The 21,717-nt window shown below is 48.4% G+C and overlaps 1 protein-coding gene across 1 annotated transcript in view; it reads left to right on the forward strand.

The window, feature by feature from the left end:
* The window catches only part of ITGAE (integrin subunit alpha E), a 129,351-nt gene that overhangs the window by 61,372 nt on the left and 46,262 nt on the right, over window positions 1-21,717 (forward strand). The window contains exons 14-18 of the mRNA XM_083170689.1: window positions 1,604-1,746; window positions 9,330-9,470; window positions 9,626-9,841; window positions 10,339-10,469; window positions 11,283-11,407. Of these exons, the coding sequence (XP_083026815.1) occupies window positions 1,604-1,746; window positions 9,330-9,470; window positions 9,626-9,841; window positions 10,339-10,469; window positions 11,283-11,407 (756 nt within the window). The remainder of the gene's footprint in view (window positions 1-1,603; window positions 1,747-9,329; window positions 9,471-9,625; window positions 9,842-10,338; window positions 10,470-11,282; window positions 11,408-21,717) is intronic.

Here is a 21,717-nt window from a genome sequence, read left to right on the forward strand (position 1 = left end):
CCCCACATAGCACAGGGGGGTACAGGGTAACACATATTTTAAACTAAAATAATAAACTTGTGTGTTTATTCACTTACTGTACTGTACAACCTTTGTATGTAGATCAGCGCACTCAGGGGCAGATTTATTAAGCTTGGTGAAGTGATAAAGTGTCTGGTTTTTATCACCGGCCAATCAGCTCCTACCTATGAAGTTACAGGCTTGGTTTGAAAACTGACAGGTAGGAGCTGATTGGCTGATAAAAACCAGACACTTTATCACTTCACCGAGCTAAATAAATCTGGCCCTCAGGGCCTAATTATATATGGATCGCTAACTTGCTAATTGAACAATTATTAAACAACTGCGCATTAGTGACTAAAAATTCATATGGATCGTAAACTCAATCCACTCGCAGTTTTACTGACAGAAAGATGGCATTTCCAGGCGGAAACTTGGCGTTTACTGGGTGTGTCAGAAAAATGCTGGTGTGCCCATGTGTTTTTGGGGAGGGTCTGTAGTGTCCACACTGACCACTTCCAGCCTGTCTTAGGGGGGTATTCAATGTCAGGGGTACGGCTGTCGAGCAAGCTCGATAGCCGTGCCCCTGTCCCGTTCTCGCTTTGCTCGACGTGAGCTCGGCGGTCGGGATTCAATGTCCCGGCCGCCGAGCGGCGAGAAGGGGGCGTGGCCGCGAGTTGAGGATGGAAATAGACGAGCTCCGGCAGGGAGCTCGCCAATTTCCGGCTTTTCTCGGCAGAACGAGCCCGACAGCTTGTGATGTCGGGCTCGTTCTGTGGAGAACCCCTGTTCAATGCTGTCGGGGAAGACAGCATTGAATAGGGCCCCGCAGCCATCTCCCCCGTCGGGAGATGGCTGCGGGAGGTTGACCAACATTGCATACCCCCCTTAGCCACAAATGAGTGGAATCCTTATATAAACACCAGCTGGTTTGTGTGTTTTTTGCAGATTAGTGGAAGCCTCAGAGTTATTCAGATTTGCACAGACAGAAAAGTTTCTTCGATGTTTCAGGAATTACAAAATTTAGCAATTGCTATACACTATCAATTTGCAATTAACTCACAAATTTGAGGTGGTTTCTTAGTGTTCATTTTAGCACCCGCCATCTTTGAAAACCCACGCTGTTCCTCTTCCCTACCTGGGGTGTTGCTGTCTGCTGTAGTGCTTCTAGTACAGTGTGATCTGTATATCAGCACTGATATGCAAACCAGACCTGTGCTAGAAACACCACAGCAGACGGCGACACCCCAGGCAGGGAACAGGATCTGCATGGGTTTTCAAAGATGGCGGGTGCTAGAATGAACACTAGTTACTCTTTCTGTCTGGGTGGCGGCTGTCTACTTACAGTCAGATTGGCGGACTTGCTGAATTAGTCCCTCAATCCTCCTCAACACCAAGTGGCCACAAGGCCTTCAGTGTTACTGTAAACTTGGTTGCAAAGTTTTCTGCATGCGAATGTGTCACATGCAAGCTAATGCTAAGATGACAGATCTACTTTAAAGTTGATGAACACAATGTAGATATGTGAAACGAGACAAGGGATTATTTTGATAACCAGATATTAATGACAGGTTTTTCCTTATTTTGCATGGTCCTGTGGCAGGATACAGTGTAAGTTCAGCACAAGGGAAGCATTCATCGTTCTATATAGCCGGAGCACCAAGACATTCCAATACTGGGAAAGTTATAGTCTTTGAAGAAGATGCTACAGCCTATAAACTATCACAGATCCTGGAAGGAGAGCAGGTACATGACGATTTCACAACAATACATTGCAAGATGTCCAAATAACTACTGGATGTTAGATTGCTGTAAAAGAGCAGAACGATGCTGAAGTAGATTTGACACATTTCTGCAGGGAGAGAAGGTAGGAAAAGCCGCTCACATAAAAAAAACAAAAAAAAACACATTTACTGTACGTGCATATTCTCGGTAGAAATGAGCAGGCTCGGTTTTCCATAAACCGAGCCCACCTGAATTTGAGTAACTCTTGAGTGGCCTCGGTTTTCCCGCCTTGCTCTGATTCCAAAATGAAGCAAAACCCTGACGGTATGTGCTTACTCCCCACTGTGTCCACCCACTCCAGTGCAGGCTGAGCCGACCTACAGTATCTGGTGGTCCACTGTGTGCATCCACTACATTGGGTGAGCTGGCCTATCTGTGTGTCCACTATGGGCCTGATTCAGACCTGCTTGCTGGGCTGCAAATTTTCAGAGCCCACACAGGGGGGATCTATTGGGAATCACTCACCATTGAATGGATTCCCCCCAGTTTGCAATCACCAAGTAATGCTGGCCACCAGACCAACTTTCCCCCAACCATCCAAATAGTTGCTTGGATGGAATACAAATATGGTACTGGATGGGAGCAAAGGACAATCAGAAATGTGCTCACAAACCCAGGAAAATGGACAAAAACATTCAGTCAAATTGTTTAACTCAAACAGGTTCAAATACAGTACCGTGTCTGAGCGACAGTTTTTGTTGTTTTCTAGCTTTTGGGAGCAAATTTCTGAAGTAAATATTACATTTTCTCCCATTCAGTTCCATATTTTTATTCCATCCAAGCAACTAGTTGGATGGTTGGAGGAAAGTTGGTCTGACATGTGGCCAGCTTTAGTCTAGACCTGGGGTAGCCAACTCCAGTCCTCGAAAGCTACCAACAGTTAATGTTTTCCAGATCTCCTCACAGAATCACAAGTGAAGTAATTAGCTCCACCTGTGGATCTTTTAAGTGAGTAATGAGTGCACCTGTGCAGCAGCTAGGTTGTCTGGAAAATGTGAACTGTTGGTAGCTCTCGAGGACTGGAGTTGGCTACCACTGGTCTAGACTTACTTAGTGCTACGAAGGCCGTCTGGAGAAGGAGACTGCTGATGATGTCAGCGGCCCTCCCTCCCAATGGCCGGGGAACACCTGCTTTTCTGGGGCATTCACAGAAAACACTGCATTACCACCTCCCCAAATGGTCGCATGGTGTCAATCAACTTGCATACAGACATCAAAGTCTAGCTTCACACATGCACACACATACAGGCGGCTGACACATGCACACGGCGTGCCGTGTGCATACAGTCATCTGATAATGAGCAGGGCTGCCATTTAGCACTGCACCTTTGCTGACATAATAATGCTTTTGTTGTAATTTATGCATCTGCTCACAGACAATGAATGTCTACGTCAACAGTCAATGGGTCGGTCCCGGAAACGTCATTACTTTTATTAATAAGGTACAATTTTAACCATGTGCATCTCAGCACAAGGTTGACATCAGGGCCGTTTCTAGAGGCGGACAAGCCGTGCAGCAGCCCGGGGCGCCGCACGGCTTGTCCGCCTCTGTTTGACAGCCGGGGCGCCCTGCAGCTCCCCCAATGCCGCGGCCGCCGCAGCCTCCTCCACGGCGTCCACACACAACAAGCAGAGGGAGGGGAACGCATCACGCGTCTCTCCTTCCCCCTCGCTCAGTGTGTCACTGGGCTGTCAGCCTATCAGAGCTCGCGGGCTGGCAGCCAATAAGGAGCCAGCCCGCGGGGTATGAATGGCTGATGGGCGATGGCTCAGGACAGACAGGTACACACTACACAGTGAAGGGGAAGGAAAGAAGCGCGAATGCGCTCCGCTCCCCTCCCCAAGGAAGCAGCGCTGCAGCAGCACTCCCCAAGGAAGCAGCAGCAGAGGCAGAGGCGATGGCACAGGGGGAGACACAGACACAGTGAGTTTTGCACTGTGGGGGCATAGATCTATGGCACTGTGGGGGCATATTTGGCACTGTGGGGGCATACATCTGTGCAGGGCTGCCAAGAGAAATCCTGGGCCCCGGTACAACAGCGTCACGGGGCCCCCCTGGAGTGGCGAGCAACAGAAAAGAGGTGTGGCCATTAAAGGATATAGGGGTGTGTACCACACCATATACCCTTTATGCAACACAATAGTAGACCCCTTATACTTGCCCCTTACACATTATGCTACACAGAATGAGCCAAAATTCAAATCGATTACTTGCCGCCCCGTTCGTATGCAGCAGTGTGGACAGAAGCGTGGGGTGGTGGATATGGGTTGCGCCCATGAGAGTAAGGGGTCGTGGCCACGGATGGGCAGATAGCGGCAGGGTCCCTGCTGAGGATGGGAACTAGGTAATAGCTCCCATCCTCCGCAAGGACCCCACTGCTGTCTGCCCATCCGTCACAGGGACCCTCTGCCCCCCTGCGCTGCCCAGATCCCTATGCCATACAGCAGGGGTGGCCAGCCCACGGCTCCTCTCTCCAAGATCTGTGGCTGGCACGATCATCCCCATTTGAAGCGCCGCCTCTGGAGTATAAGGATCCCAAGCTCACACACGCAGCAGGGAAAGCGGCAACAGTTCTTTCAACCTGCTGGCAAGAAGCAGCAGATGCCACTACTTGCAGTATCGCCGAGCTGAGCTGCCGGTATCTGCTGTGTCCCCCAAAGCTACAGATCCGGCGCCAAGAGCAGCTGCATTGTGATGGCCAGCGGTATGTGCACCTGGAGGGAGAGGGGGGATTGTGTCCATTAAACCTCTTTAATCTCATGTGATCCTGGGCAGTATGGTCCCACCCAGATCGCATTCCATATGATCCGTCATAAATGGGCCCCATGTAGCCTGTTCCCTTAACACACATTGGAGGTCATTCTGATTGACCACAAAGCTGCAAAATTTGCAGCTTTGCGGGTTATCTAAGTACCTCAGATTTCACGCATGCGAACGGATGTTTTACATACAGTAATCATCGATTTGCAGCTTGTGTGCAGGGCAGTGCGGTCGCCGACCATCAAATCATTTCTCAAGCGCTCGCAGATCTGTCAGTCTTAGATCTGTGGCGCTCCTGTACCAGAAGAGGGTGGGCAGCTAACATCCGGTGACATCAGCTGCCCTCCCCGGCACCCACGTCATGGGAGTTCCCATCGGCGCAACCAGAGGCGTAACTACAACTTTGTGGGCCCCATAGCAAAATTTTTTACGGGCCCCTTAAATCAGGTTTCTACTAGAGTGGGTATGTAGCAGCGATGTTTGAGGTCAGAGACAAATTTACACACACATATACTGTATATGAACTTGAAGGTTCATGTGGACATTTTACACAGGTGCATAATTATACGCTGCTGGATTTCTGGTGAGTCTTGATCACAAATGTGCTGGGAAGTTAGGCAGGTAAGGCAGTGTCTCACCTGTCAATCTCCAGAGTTTTGACTAAATTTTTTTTTTTTAAATTCTAAAATCATATTTATAATATCTCCTTTGTATTTTTCTTATAATATTAAGAGACATAACGCTGAAGTCTAATAGGATGATTTCTACGTTAGCTGACTGCACCTCACTGGTAGACCTTGTGTCACACATGAGGTGTGGATATTGTAGTGTGATAGACAGAGAGTGGCAGCAGGTATATAGAGTCTGAGGAAGCAGAGACATAGGCAGCGGAGACCTAGAGACAGAGAGAGGCAGCGGAGACAGAGGGGGGTACGGAGACAGAAAAAGGGAGCACGAGAAAAGGGCAGAGGGGCCCCGGAGGCAAGAGCAAAGGGGGCACTAAGGCATGGAGTCAGAGGGTGCATGAAGACAAAGGCAGAGGGGGCATGGAGGCAGAGGGGGGCATGGAGACAGGTAGAGGGGCATGGGGGCATGAAGACAGAGGCAGAGGGGGCATAGAAACAGGCAGAGGGGGTACAGGGAGAGGGGCAGAAGAGACATGGTGAAAGAGGCAGAAAGGGCATGGAGACAGAGGGGGCATTGAGCAGGCAGAAGGGGCAAGGAGATGGAGACAGGGAAGCATGGAGACAGAGGGGGCATTGAGCAGGCAGAAGGGGCAAGGAGATGGAGACAGGGAAGCATGGAGACAGAGGGGAAATGGAAACAGAGGGGGTACAGAGACAGGGGCAGAAGGGGCACATAGGCAGAGAGGGTACAGAGATAGGGGTAGAAGGGGCACAGAGGCAGAGGGGGTACAGAGACAGAGGCAGAAGGGTCACAGAGGCAGAGAGGGTACAGAGACAGGGGCAGAAGGGGCACAGAGGCAGAGAGGGTACAGAGACAGGGGCAGAAGGGGCACAGAGGCAGAGAGGGTACAGAGACAGGGGCAGAAGGGGCACAGAGGCAGAGAGGGTACAGAGACAGGGGTAGAAGGGGCACAGAGGCAGAGAGGGTACAGAGACAGGGGCAGAAGGGTCACAGAGGCAGAGAGGGTACAGAGACAGGGGCAGAAGGGTCACAGAGGCAGAGATGGTACAGAGACAGGGGCAGAAGGGGCACAGAGGCAGAGAGGGTACAGAGACAGGGGTAGAAGGGGCACAGAGGCAGAGAGGGTACAGAGACAGGGGCAGAAGGGTCACAGAGGCAGAGAGGGTACAGAGACAGGGGCAGAAGGGTCACAGAGGCAGATGGGGTACAGAGACAGGGGCAGAAGGGTCACAGAGGCAGAGAGGGTACAGAGACAGGGGCAGAAGGGTCACAGAGGCAGAGATGGTACAGAGACAGGGGTAGAAGGGGCAGGCAGAAGAGTGTGATGAAAGAGGCAGAAGGGGCATAAAGACAGAGGAGGCATTGAGACAGGTAGAGGGGGCATGGAAACAGACAGAGTCCCCCCCCCCCCCCCCCCCCCCTACCCACACCACCCCGGACCTGCAGTGGCATCTGGCGTGTAGTAGAAGGCTGTCCGGCGACTGTTTGACTCACTTGGACTTCCGCATTCAGCAGACGACACCCGGACTGTGCGATGGGGTCACTGGGCCTGCTGACTGGTGCCCGATGCACTAGTTATCCCAGCCGTGCCGCTGCGGAGCTGCCTCTCTGGACTCGCAAGATGATGACATCATCATTTTGCGAGTCCAATACAATATGCAGCCGCGCAGTGCAGCCCTGTCGCCCAGCATATTGTGTACAGTCGGGACTCCTGATGATGGTATCCCGTTACCGCCCCTCTGAGAGCCATCGCTGACCGGGGTAGGCAAATTCGGGGGCGTGGCCTAATCGCGGACCCCCCGTGGCCACGCCCCCTTTTAAAAAAACTTTTTTTTTTTTTTTTTTTTTTTTGTGTCGGGACCCGGGCCCCCCTGGCAGGCCCGGGCCCAGGTAAAATGTACCCGCCCCCCCTGCCTCTCGGCGGCCCTGCATCTGTGGCACCGTGGGGGCATATTTGGCACTGTGGGGGCATATATCTGTGGCACTGTGGGGGCATATGTTTGGCACTGTGGGGGCATATGTTTGGCACTATGGGGGCATAAGTGTGGCACTGTGGGGGCATATGTGGCACTGTGGGGGCATATGTGGCACTGTGGGGGCATATCTGGCACTGTGGGGGCATATATCTGTGGCACTGTGGGGGCATATGTGTGGCACTGTGGGGGTATATATTTGTGGTGCTGTGGGGGCATATCTGGCACTGTGCGGGCATATTTGGCACTGGTGGCATATGTGTGGCACTGTGGGGGCATAGCTGTCACTGTGGGGGCATATATGTGTGGCGCTGTGGGGGCATATCTGGCACTGTGGGGGCATATTAGTAAATGGCATCAGTTGTGCATCAGCGGCGCGTGGGGCATAATTTGTAATGGCTATTACGGTGTGGGGTCTAATGGGCATCACGGTGTGCGACATAATGTGTAATTGTCATCACGGTGTGTGCGACATAATGTGTAAATGTCATCACGGTGTGTGACATAATGTGTAATTGTCATCACGGTGTGCGGCGTAATGTGTAATTGTCATCACGGATAAATAGTGTATAATGATTTAAGTAGCCTGTCATTGTTTGGCCTTGATCTGTGAGGTGTACTAAGTCCCTGTGTGGCCTTCAGCCGGCCAACTTAAGTGCGGGAGGACAATGACAATTCCTGAGGTAACCAATGTCTGGTCATGCAGGATGCAAATGGGTGATGTAAGGAAATTGGGTACTTGTTTCCTAGAACGGCCACAATCGTGAGTGATCGTGGCTCTTAATTAAGGGACACGATCCTCACGATGTGGCCGATTTTTTACAATTTTTTCCATTTGATTGACAGAAATCGGGTCAATCGGTCGGTCGCGACAATTAAAATCGGCCGCGATGCGACCGACCGATTGACCCGATTTTTCCATAGACTTCAATGTTAAAAAATCTTTTAACATTGAAATCGGTCGGTCTTGTGCCATTATAATGGCACAAGATGAGATGGACTTGATTAAGTCCATCTCACATAGGGAAAAATGATAAAAAAGGTGAAATGGGCCAATATGACCCATTTCACATTTTTTATGTGCCCGCCATGACCCCACGATAGACGTGAACCCGAAGCGTGGCGAGCGCAGCGAGCCCGCGAGGGGCGGCGGTGCGCGTCCTCCGACCTTTTCATTTCCCTACTATCCACTAGGGCGTGGAGTGAGAATATAATAGTGTGGCGAGCGCAGCGAGCCACCGAGCCCGAAGCGTGGCGAGCGCAGCGAGCCCCGCGAGGGGACGCGTATACCTGTGAAGTTAGACGCGTCCCCTCGCGGGGCTCGCTGCGCTCGCCACGCTTCGGGCTCGGTGGCTCGCTGCGCTCGCCACACTATTATATTCTCACTCCACGCCCTAGTGGATAGTAGGGGAATGAAAAGGTCGGAGGACGCGCACCGCCGCCCCTCGCGGGCTCGCTGCGCTCGCCACGCTTCGGGTTCACGTCTATCGTGGGGTCTAGCACACTTATTAACATTTGGGGGGGCAATTTAAACAAATCTGGTGTAAAAAAAAAAAAAATCGGGTGAAAAATCAGCAGATCGGATCGGTCGCATCGTATGCGACCAAATCGCATGCGATGCGACCGATCCGATTTTTTATCTTACGACCACAACGATCTAAATCGTTGTGGCCGTTCTAGGAAACAAGTACCGGAAATTGTTTTCCTGCTAGACCACGCCCTTATATGAAGCCACACCCTTTTAAAATTAAGCCACACCCCCTATTTCGGCGCGCGCCTCCGGCGTGCAATTTCCGCAGTACCATGTTATGTACTTGGTTGGGGGGGAGGGGGCGCATTTTTTTTCCTTCGCCCTGGGAGCTAAATTGTCTAGAAACGGCCCTGGTTGACATTGTACCATATTAATGAAAGTAATGTAGTTTAGAAAATGCTCCATAGTTATGTGTGTACTGTAATGTAGCATAATATAATATTCAAATGCACAATATGGAATATGACCCCAAGAGAAAGGGGTGGGGCCTCAGCTTAAATTTTTTTTTAAAGATTTAGTTTGCTTTGTTTGAATGGATTTATCCTTTAATTATTTTGTGTATTAATAAATACGATTATGTTAGTATTCTATTATACAGTACAGTTGTCTTTTGTTTTCATAAAAAACCCAGTTTGGATCCTACTTTGGACATCAGCTCTGCACATTGGATCTGACCTTAGATGGCATCACAGATTTCCTGTTGGTGGGGGCACCATTTTACCACATCAGAGGAGAAGAAGGAAGAGTCTACATTTATAAGCTCAGCACTGAGGTAAACAATTTATAGTGTCAATCATATACTACTATCACATTCATTGTATAGGTTAAATAAATATTTCTTTCTATTTATTATGGTAAAATGTTACTTATCAGATATTTCCTCAGCAAAACTATGTTTTGTTTACCATATACTTTGTTTTTGAACAGGGAAAATTTTATTTAGCTTTAAAATTGCAGCAACAGAACTATGCGTTTGCAAGGTTTGGCTACTCGATAGCTACTATCGGAGACATCAATCAAGATGGCTACCAAGACATTGTCATAGGATCACCTCTCGAAGGGCATTTTGAAAATCCTGATTCATTTGGAAGTATTTTCATTTACAACAGTGACGCTACTGGCATCCATGCCATGCCCTCTCAGGTGCGTATGGGCATAGCTATAATGGGTTGCCATTGCAATGGGGGTGAGAGCATGATGGAGCTCAAGGTCCAGCTCATAGCTTTGTCTGACAGCACTACAATGTGGAATATTGTAAACTGGATACACTACAATATAGCTTAATAATGACTGGTAGCACTGCATGTTATATTGTAAACTAGGGCACTACTATGGCATACCTCCCAACTTCTTGTACACGGAAAGCGGGACCCTCACCAAAAGGGGCCTGCCCTACACAAATTAGGACTTGACATATGCAAATGATGCCCCAGCCACGCCCCCTTTACATCCGCTGCGTCGCTGAATAGACGATGTGCGCATGCACACAGCGTCTATTCCTTCAGGCTGGGGGGACTCCCAACTGCCCCCCTACCTGCCACTGGACACTGACGGCCCTGGGTGGGGGGCGGGACCATCCCAAAAAACTAGAATATTAAATATAATATATGTATTTTAAAATATTTGTAATCCCATTACAGAGAATTACAGCAATTGATCTCAACCAAAAGCTGCAGTTCTTTGGACAGTCAGTAGATGGCGGCTTGGATCTTACTGGAGACGGATATCATGACATATCAGTTGGATCCTTACGAAATGTTATGGTACTTCGGTAAGTTAAATAAACTTTAAAACAAATGGAAAACACATTTAAATTAGCATATTTTCCACCCTAAATGTTTAATTTTAGTAACTGTGTAACAGAATCTTACTTTTGTACTGGGAATGGTACACAATTGCAATTAGGTGGTTGTTTATATGAGATGCAACAATACAGAGAACAGTTGAGACTTTGCCAAATACAGATGTAGCGCCGCTCATTCAGTGCTAGGGCTCGCCAGACCACCCCCACTGGTGAGCGGACGCTACATCTGACTGGGACATGCGCCCAAGTTTCCTGTCATCGGGGGATGGGAACCCACTTTAGGGAGATGGGCAGGGCTAGGGGGGGAGCAGGGAGGTGGGGGACGGCGACGAGGCGGCGAGGACCCGGGGGGGGGAGCTCTGGTTGATGGGGGTTGTGCGTGTGTCTCGTGCGCGCGCACCCCCTTCCAGCGGCTGGCGGGGACTCGCAGCTGGCGAATCCACCGCCAGCCCCTTCCTGAATGAGAGGGGCTCCATCTGTAAAGTACCGGCGGCTGCCAGTGTCCCCCTGCGTCTCCTCCTCCCCCTGCAGCCGGATGTCCTCCCGGCTGTGACACCTGCTGGGGGAGGAGGAGATAAAAGGAGATCAAAGGAGGACAGGAGGGGCACGCGAACGGCGATAGAAGCCCATAGGCTGCCAGGCGAAGACGGGGTGGACGGGTATTGGTACATAGGAAAATGCGGTAAAACCCCCGTTTTACCGCATTTTCCCTTAAGTACATCCCGCCCTAATGCTTATTACAATTACCTTCCTTTTTTTTCTTGTTTTATTTGCCAACAGATCCCGCCCAGTGGTTAAAGTACAGGCCACTCTCCATTTTGTACCTGAAAAAATTCCTTTAGTTTACACAAATAATACTTTGCAGGCCAATCTGTGCTTTACCTTCACACCAGTCAGTAAGCCAGGTAAAATTATTGCATTCTTTCTGTTGATAAATACTGTAAGTGTGTGTGCATGGGTGGAAAAAGTACATATTTATAAAATGAAATCATGTTTATGTAGATATTATTCTATATAAATTGGGGGTTATTCTGATTCACTCGGAAAGGCACAATCACTCTCTAATGGACAAAACTATATGCAATGCAGGTGGGGCTGCAGAGAGAGTTAGAGCTGGGTGGGGCTTGTACTTCAAACTGATATTTATATTGCAGTGTAAAAATAAATCTGCCAGTATTTACCCTGCACAAAAACAATAAAACATCCAAATCTAACTCTCTCTGCACGTTACATCAGCCCCACCTGCAGTGCATATGGTTTTGTCCATTAGAGAGTGATTGTGCCTTTCCGAGTGAATCAGAATAACCCCCACTGTGTAAAGTTACAGTGATGTTTTTATTACAGTGATGTTGTTGTAGTAATGCAACCTCTGCGGAGGAGGGGGGCTGCTACGTAGTGCCCCCTCTGCTTCCGCCACGCTTGTGGTCCCCTTTAGCTGCTGCCGCATATCCTAGGCCCTGCCCGCCGGTCCCGGTCCCTGTTGCGGGGCTGGCGCATGTGCAGTAGCTTCTTCAGTACTGCGCATGCGCTGGTTCCCAGCCTCTATGGGCTGCTTTTGCAGCAGCCCCCAGCGGCATATTCTGGGTCCTGGGTTTGGTGCATGCGCAGTATTGTCCTCATACTGCGCATGCACGGAACCTGGTTTTTATGGGCTGCCACTCAGCCGCCCATATAGAGGCGTCCCGGAGGAAGGCAACACCTCCCAATGGGACTGTCTTGGGTGACTGGCAGGTCGGACTTCCAATAGGAAGTCACTGACAGTTACAGTGAAGCCAGATCAGTCTCACAGACAGCATCTGTCTTCACTTAGCCAGAGAGAGAACAGTGGCAGATTTTACCTGGGGGGGGGGGGGGACACTGCAGCCCTAGAGCCCATAGGTAAAAACCGCCACTGAATGCAACTGTTTAAATACTGTATGTACTGCACAGTGTTCTGTGATTGTGTAATACAGGTTGCGTATCCCTTATCCAAAATGCTCGGGACCAGAAGAAGATAATTAAGGTGCCAAATGCCTCTGTACCAGTAATGGAAGGTATCAAGGTTACCTCTTAGGTTGATTGTCATGTTCCTAGTTGTTTTCCATAGAGATGAGCGGGTCCGGATCTCTGGGATCTGACAGATCCGAATATCGCGAGCCGAGTCAGGATCCGAGCCGGCTCGGGAGTTCTCGCCTGAATTTCGGACTGAAAACGAGGCAAAACATCATCATCGCGTCAGATTCTCGCGGGATCGGGATTTTATATAAGACACACGCGCGCCCTGCCATCTTCACTCCATTATAGGAGAGGGAAGAGGGTGGGTGGGAGATCTGTGCTCTGTGCTCCGTGCTCCGTGCACTGTGCTGATTGATTTTTTTGTTGATGTAACTAGGTGCTGAGTGTACAGGGGCTGCAGTGTCCATTATACAAGGGGCTGTGTCCAGTGTGTCAGGGGCTGTGTCCAGTGTACAGGGGCTGTGTACAGGGGTTGTGTCCAGTGTACAGGGGCTGTGTCCAGTATACAGGGGCTGTGTCCAGTGTACAGGGGCAGTGTACAGTGTACAGGGGTTGTGTCCAGTGTACAGGGGCTGTGTCCCTTGTACAGGGGCTGTGTACAGGGGCTGTATCCAGTGTACAGGGGTTGTGTCCAGTGTCCAGGGGCAGTGTCCAGTGTGACAGCTGTGTCCAGTGTAAAGGAGCTGTGTCCAGGGGCAGGGTCCAGAGGCTGTGTCCAGGGTGACGGGCTGTGTCCAGTGTCCAGGGGCAGTGTCCAGTGTGACGGCTGTGTCCAGTGTACAGGAGCTGTGTCCAGAGGCTGTGTCCATTGTCCAGGGGCAGTGTCCAGGGGCTGTGTCCAGGGTGACGGGCTGTGTCCAGTGTCCAGGGGCTGTGTCCAGGGTGACGGGCTGTGTCCAGTGTCCAGGGGCAGTGTCGAGGAGCTGTGTCCAGGGGCAGTGTCCAGGGGCTGTGTCCAGTGTGACAGGCTGTGTCCAGTGTAAAGTAAGAAAAATAAATAAAAGTAATAAATAGAATAAAAACACATTTTTGGAGGATGATGGAAGAGGAAATAGTGGGAGATCAGCAACCTGATAGAAGTGCTGAAGCTGCTACCACTAGCCATGACAAGGCCGATACCTCTTTGTATTTTTTGCTCTTTGGAGCATTTCTCTTTTTTTGGGGTAGTTTATTAAACTGCCACCCTGTCTGCCCCTGCAGTGCCGCTCTGCTTCCAAGATGTGCCAGGTTGGAAGTGTAAGGTCCACATGTATGTGATGCCCACTGCTGTCAATTAGCTTAGTCATACAGCTACCTTGGTATACCCTTTTGGCCCTACAGTAAATGAAAACTATTTTGTGAGCTGTGAAGTGATCAAAATTGACTAGAAATAAGTGGAAACTAATGTTATTGAGGTCAATAATACTTTAGGGGCAAAAACAGGCCCAAATTCTGTTATTTTAGCCAGTTTTATAATTTTTTCAAAAAAATCCAGATCCAAAACCAAAACCCGCAAGGGTGGTTTTGCCAAAACCAATCCAGATCCAAAACACGAAGGGAGATCCAGATCCAAAACCAAAACCTGAAAAAGTGGCCGCCGCACATCTCTAGTTTTCCATTTCCTCCATGTTCCAAGTTGCCCGGAGGAAAGATAAATATTGGTGCCCCCACACATATATAAAAGAACAATCCAGATTTTTTTTTCTTATTACATTGCACCCCATTTATTTGCATTATCATTTATATTAAACAAATAAATTCCTTAGCAATCATAGCTAGGATTAGAACCTGTGACCTATTTCACTGGAGGCAGACACCTTTTTTCTACTGCACTGTAAGTATGCAGATTCTTACTATATTTAATTGTTAGTTAAAAACCATTACTATTGGGCAGAGCTATGTAGCGCAATAACTTCATATAGGTAGAATGCACATACTTCCTACGTACTGTAGGAGCAAATAGCTCAATACAGGGTGTGGACACTTGCAAATATTATGTTTAGATAAAACATAGTGGGGCAGATGTATTAAGCCTTAACAAGAGATACATGCAAGGGTGATAAAGAGATATAAACGTCCAGCCAATCACCTGCTAACTGCCATGTTACAGGCTGTGTTTGAAAAAAGTCAGTAAGGAGCTGATTGGCTGGATGTTTATCTCTCCTTATCACCCTTGCATTTATCTCATTAAGGCTTAATACATCTGCCCCAGTATGCCTTATATTGTCCTGCAACATAAGCGATATTGATGAGTTTCAATTAACTGATTCAAATTTGCATGGAGGAGAAGAGGCAGTGGCGGAACTCCCGGAGGCAATGGAGTCATCTGCCGCCGGGCGCCAGGCTTAAAGGGGGCACTGGCTCCATTGCCTCCGATGTTCATTAGTGCCGCTGCCTATGGTATGCAGCACAGTGCGGGCGCTGTGTGTGCCCCCCCCCCCTTGCCTTGTGCGGCGTGCATCCCCTGTGTGTGCAGTATTGCGGGCGGGCAGCCCCCCTCCCCGTTCCCTTGTGTGCAAAGGTGCGGGCGGGGGCGCCCCCCCTCCCCGTAGCCCTGTGCGGCGTGCATTGTTGCATTTGGGGCGGGCGGGCGACCCCCCCTCCCCCGTGTGTGCAGTGTTGCGGGTGGGCAGCCCCCCTCCCCGTTTGCGGGTAGGCAGCCCCCCCACAGCTCCCCCTCCCCGTTCCCTTGTGTGTAGTAGCCACGGCCGCGGCGCTGCTCCTCCCTGCCGCCTGGCAGCGCGGCAGAAGTCACCTGAGGAGGACTGAGCCAACAGTGTCACTGTCAGTGACAAAGAGCCGGGAGTCGGGCCACGGAGACAGCCCACCTCACACAACCAGTGTGCGGTGACTGTCACTGAAGGTGGAAAGAAAGAGCCGGCAGCTGGGTGGGAGACGCTGCAGCGCAGGAGGGTGAGTCTATGTCACCCTGACATCCTTTCTTTGTTTCTTTCTCCATAATTCATTCTCTCTCTTTCTCTCTCTCTATTTTTTCCCCTCTCTCTAGCTTTGTGTGTGTGTGTGTGTGTGGGGGGGGGGGGGGGGGGCACCAACTTTAGTCTTGCCTCCGGGCTTCTTCAACAAAAAAAACCCACCCAAATCTAACTCTCTCTGCACAAGTAACATCTGCCCCACCTGCAGTGCACATGGTTTTGTCCATTTGAGAAGGAGTTTGCCTTTTAAGGCCCCCATACATTGGGCAAGTCGGACCCAATTCGCCTGTGGGCCGCCTGGCAGCTCCCCGGGAGGCTCACATACGATTTGGCACTTGATGAGCCAATTCACATGTGATAAATCGCTTGCGATATATCACATGTACAGGGAGCTGCAGCGGGCGGTGAGGAGCAGGGGCGGGCGGTGATCCTCATCAGGGGGATGCCGGAGCGAGCAGCGGGTCCTGACGATTTAACTAGCTGGCGGTGCTGGCGAGTGCTGACCTGGCCGGGCGGTGTGTGTTCACAGTCATCAGCAGCGGGGATGGGCAGTGCAGTGGCGGCCGGGTATTGGATTTTTAAAATACCTGTCAAATGACTGGCCGTTCTCTGATTGGCTGAGAGCCAGTCCGCCACTACACTGCCCCGCCCGCAGCGCTGCTGATCACACCGCCAGGCCAGGTCAGCACTCGCCGGCGCCGCCAGCCATTTAAAGCCATATGATATATACCTATCCAAGGTATAATCAGGCTCACTATTTAGATGTAATTAAAATTAATATCGTTAGCTATCAACCACAGCTTATTGCTGCTCCCAAAAATACAGAAAAAAATTTTTATATATTTTCTCTGAACCTTAAATAGAAAAAAATGGAAACAACCAGAGAGCGCACTGTATTGATCTAATTTTCTATTTTTATTTATATTTATTTGTACAAGTAATTAAATCGCATACATGATAATAAAAGATATTAAAACAAAATTTAAATACACCATAAAAAAGGATAATTTATTGTTATAATCAATTTATAAAAGAAGCATCTACATCCACCTTAATAATCATTTATATATATATACTGTGTCCTTCTGGGTAACTCAGACCCACAATTATCGGTTTCCTTGAAATGACAGGTATGTGGCAAAGTTAGTGCAACATAGTTTTAGATGACCATGCCTTTTGGCTGATATACTTGAATATCTGTCCGCCCGGCCAGGTCAGCACTCGCCAGCACCGCCAGCTATTTAAAGCGTCAGGACCCGCTGCCCGCTCTGGCATCCCCCTTATGAGCGCTGCTGCTCCCCCCGTCAGTCTGGAGGTCAGACGTGATCTTATGTGCTGACCGTCCGACCTCCCTAATCCAATCCGATGCGCACGGGACCGCGCATCAGATCGGATCAGATGTCACACATCTGCAGTTTTGGGACGATTTCACCCGGTTATCAGCCCAAAGTGCCGAAATCAGATGAAATCGTCCCAAAATCGCATAGTGTATGGGGGCCTTAAGAGTGAACTAGAATAAGGCTAATTGTAATGTGTACATATATGTGTTGATTATTACAAAATCATCATTTAACCATCAATATGATTTTGTTTACAGAGCTGTTCTGGTCACACTGTAGACATACTATAACAGTGAGGCCCTCAGCAAGGACTCCATCAGATAAAAGGCGACCCAATCGAAATGCTGGTCTTCATAATGCTGACCTGGGCATCCTGACTATTGCCAGGAGACTGGCTGCCGGGATGCCAAACATAAGTATGCTGGGTAGGGTAGCCGTAAACCAGGGTAGGGAGGGAATAGGTTTAGGCACTAGGGGAGACTTAGTGTTAGGCTGTTGGGGGGGGGGGGGGGGGGGTGTAGGCTGCAACGGGGAAGGTTTAGGGCTAGGTGTGGGGTGACCCTTACCCTCTAGTGCAGAGGGTATGGGTCAGGTTGTGAGGAGGGATCATGTTTAGGCTGTGGAATGGGAGGAATGAGGGGGCAAGTATACTTACCAGCATCCTACGTACAGGATGCTGGTGTCAGTATTCTGAACACTGGCATACTAGTCATTGGCATGTATCCCGTTTAGAATATGGTTTTCTGCTACTAAGCTTTATTCAGTGCTCTTTAGAATGCAGTAATCTCCCAATATCCCATGACCTAATATCTATCTATCCACACAGTACAGTGTGAATTGAAATAACTTTTCTAACTTTATCACTTCTATACTTTCCTTTAATGTCACAGTTTCCTATGAGATACATGTTAATTGATTATAATAAAGATCAACTTTTAAATCTGTGTAGAGTGCTGGAAACGTCAGGAGAAGTAGAGTGGTTGAAGTTTGAATCTGATTCTAAGTGGAACAGGAAGCCAGAGAATTATTGAAAGATGGGATTTGTGCAAATAGAGAGATAATTGAGAAAAAAAAAGTTTGCTTTAGAACTAATTGAACAGGTAGGAGGCAGAAGATAGCATAGCCTGAGGGGATAGATTGCAGTTGTCAAAACAAAAGATGATGAGAGCCTAAATAAGTTTTAATAATGTTTGAACATGGAAATATTACTTAGAAGTAAACAGCAGAATTGGTTCTGATTGAATGGGTGGTTGGGGGCGGGGGTCTGGGGGGTTTAAGCAAAGTCAGAGGAAATAAAATTGTTATCCACAGAAAGGGGTCAAAAGCAAATCTAGGTTTAAACACGGGAGAAGCCTTGGATTAGCCACTGGGAATTTTCAGGAGCTTAGTCAAGAACAAGTCAAGGGTTTTACACGGGATAGTATTTGAAATGCAAGATAACAATCAGGGCTATTTTTCAGCAGGCTCCATCAGGAACTGAGGCCCTTATTCTAGTTCACTCTTTCTGACAAAATATTTCTTGGTACTTGTGGAGTATCACGGCTCCCACGACCTTCATCGTATGCTGATCGTATGCTAAAAAATCGCATCGCATCGCATACGATCAAATCGCATGCGATCCGATGCGATCGCACCCGATTTTGTACTGAAATGCATCAAAATGCATTGAAATGTGTATTAAACTTGTAAAATGCCCCCAAATGCCATTTTTCATAGTGCACCACCCCCACTATCAACGTCAACCCGAAGCGTGGCGAGCGCAGCGAGCCCGCGAGGGGCGGCGGTATGCGTCCTACGACCTTTTCATACCCCCACTATCCACGTCGGCGTGGAGTTGAGAATAGAAAGTGTGGCGAGCGCAGCGAGGGGACACGGATACCTTCACAGCTATACGCGTCCCCTCGCGGGCTTCACAGGTATCCGCGTGCGCTCGCCACGCTTCGGGCTCGGTGGCTCGCTGCGCTCGCCACACTTTCTATTCTCAACTCCACGCCGACGTGGATAGTGGGGGTATGAAAAGGTCGTAGGACGCGTACCGCCGCCCCTCGCAGGCTCGCTGCGCTCGCCACGCTTCGGGTTGACGTTGATAGTGGGAGTGGTGCACTATGAAAAATGGCATTTGGGGGCATTTCACAACTTTAATACACATTTCAATGCATTTTGATGCATTTCAGTGCAAAATCGGGTGCCATTGCATCGGATGCCATCGTATGGCACCCGATGCGATCGCATACGATTTTTGAGCCGAGACCAGTATTAGAGGACAGTGCTTCTGGAGACTAAATCCAAACTGAATAGAGCGGATGGGGCGGAGTGAGGCCCTGATAACACAGTGGGGTGAGTTCTGGGACTATAACCGGGGGTCAGCCAGTATGGCAGTGATATGGGACGCGTTCAAAGCGTATGTGAGGGGCACCTTTAAAAAATGTATTGCAAAAAATGAAGAGAGAGAGTAGAAATAACATCTTAGAAAAAGAGAAAAAATTTGAAGAATTAGAAGCAAGGTACCTGCAATATAATTCCGATGATACACGAAAAGAATGGCAGGATGCACAAAAAGTTTGGACTGAGGCATTAGAAGAGGAGAATATAAAAATAATGAGGTATAGGTCCCAGATGAGATACCAGCATTCCGACAGAGCAGGTAACTATTTGGCATTTTTGGCACAGGCTGAAAGCCCCCCTAATATAATTAGCAGCATAGAAGATAGTAATGGGGAGTTAATGAAAACACCGACTCAGATTGGCGAGGCCTTTAAAGAATACTTTAGCAGTATATATTGTACCAAAATGCAGCATACTCAAATGGAAATACAAAGCTATGTTAACAAAATAGAGCTTCCAGTACTAAGCGCCCTGGATAGCGACAGTCTTGAAGTCCCTTTGACAGTAGAGGAGGTTATGGCAGCTATAAAAGAACTTCCTTCCGGGAAAGCTCCCGGCTTAGATAGCCTACCGTCAGAATTGTATAAAAAATATAAAGATATAATTAGGCCACTCTTACACGAGGCACTATGTGCAAGTTTTGAACAAAATATCATAGCAAGGTCAATGACCCAAGCAAATATAGTAGTTATCCTCAAACAGGGTAAGGATCCGAAGTGTATGGACTCATATAGGCCTATTTCCCTTCTAACCAGCGAAGCTAAAATTCTGGCAAAAATACTTGCAGCTAGACTTAATAAACATATATTAAAAATAGTGCATCAAGATCAGACCGGTTTTATGCCGGGGAAAGCGACATCTCTTAATCTCCGGAAACTATATAGTCACCTCCAGATGCCAGTAGAGAGCGAGGGAGAGCCAGTAGTGGTGACCCTAGATGCAATTAAGGCATTTGACTCAATAGAATGGCCGTATTTATGGACTGTCCTTAGGGCATATGGAATAGGGCCCAATTATATAAAATGGCTGCAGCTGTTATATACAAAGCCAACGGCCAGGGTCACCATAAATGGCTGGACCTCACCAGCATTCACTCTTGCCAGGGGGACGAGGCAGGGGTGTCCCCTCTCGCCGATTCTCTTTGCCCTGGCAATTGAACCTCTGGCATGTATTATTAGGAGACATCCAAAAATTCGCGGTTTTGGACTAGGGGATGAGAGAGATGCTGTATCGTTATATGCGGACGATCTGCTTATATATTTATCAGATTACAACACTTCTCTCCCTCTGGTCTTGAAATTAATCCATGAATTCGGAAACTACTCGGGGGTTAGGATGAATTGGGGTAAATCCCACATTCTCCCACTAGATGGCAAAATACGTACTACACTTCCTCCCCCATACCCATTGGGTTGGGTATTAACATGTAAGTATCTAGGGATTATGATATCTTGCGACCCTAAAGAATATATACAACTAAATATCCAGCCAATACTAGAGTATATGGGTAAAAAATTCAAATCCTGGCGGAGATTGCCATTAACAGTGACTGGTAGAGTAAATTTACTTAAGATGGTGATTCTCCCCAAACTCATATATGTCTTACACCAGTCCCCGGTATTCCTCCCCGACTCATTATTTAGAAAAATGAATAGTATGATGTCATCATTTACTTGGAATGGGACCAGAGCAAAACTCAGGCTAAATATTTTGATGAGAGAAAAGGCTGAGGCAGGCTTGGGGTTTCCGGATCTCAGAGCCTACTATGTAGCAACCCAACTGGCACAAATTAAGTGTTGGATTATGGAAGAGCAGAACAGTAAAATAACGGCAGCCCTCATAGCCTCAGTAGCCCCAGGGATGAGCCCTTTGCATAAAATTCTTCAGGGACAACTGCTGACTTCGGATCCTCCCTTAGTAATCCAGGCTGTAAAAATTTGGCGAGAGATGAATAAATATTTAAAATTCAATCAGATAGATCTAGATCATCCAATAGAGGATATCAAGATGCTAAGTGAACTACGGGAGCTACAGATAAGAGAGGTCTGGGGGCCATACACAATCGTTGCTCTTAGTCAGATATACAATGTGGATGGGATTAAGTCATTCTCTCAACTCAAAAATGAATATGGGCTACCGCAGACACTGTTTTTCCGCTTTCTTCAGTTGAGGCACGCTCTGGAGGTCCAATTCCCTAATATAATCCCAATATTTGGAGAAACACCAATAAAAGTAATACTAAAATCAAGTGATAAAACCAAACTGGTGTCCAGAATATATAAGTGTATTAACCGGCATAAAAACAGCGATGGCCTGATAGCATTAAAAGAAAAATGGGAAGGGGACTTAGGATGTATGGGGGAGGAGGAGTGGAAAAATGCAAAATCGGTAATATCTAAAGCGACAAATGCCCTTCGTGTGCAACAAGTCCAATTATATATATTTCACAGAGCATACATGCTGAAATTTGCAGGCCGAACCTCGAGTATATGCCCAAAGTGCAAAGGGGACGAGGGCACTTTCTTCCATCTGCTTTGGGATTGTCCAGAGGTTGCCTCCTTTTGGGGGAAAGTTGTGCAAATA

The sequence above is a fragment of the Crinia signifera genome, chromosome 2 (assembly GCF_055691185.1).
Source record: "Crinia signifera chromosome 2, ASM5569118v1, whole genome shotgun sequence".
In the NCBI taxonomy this organism is placed as follows: domain Eukaryota; kingdom Metazoa; phylum Chordata; class Amphibia; order Anura; family Myobatrachidae; genus Crinia; species Crinia signifera.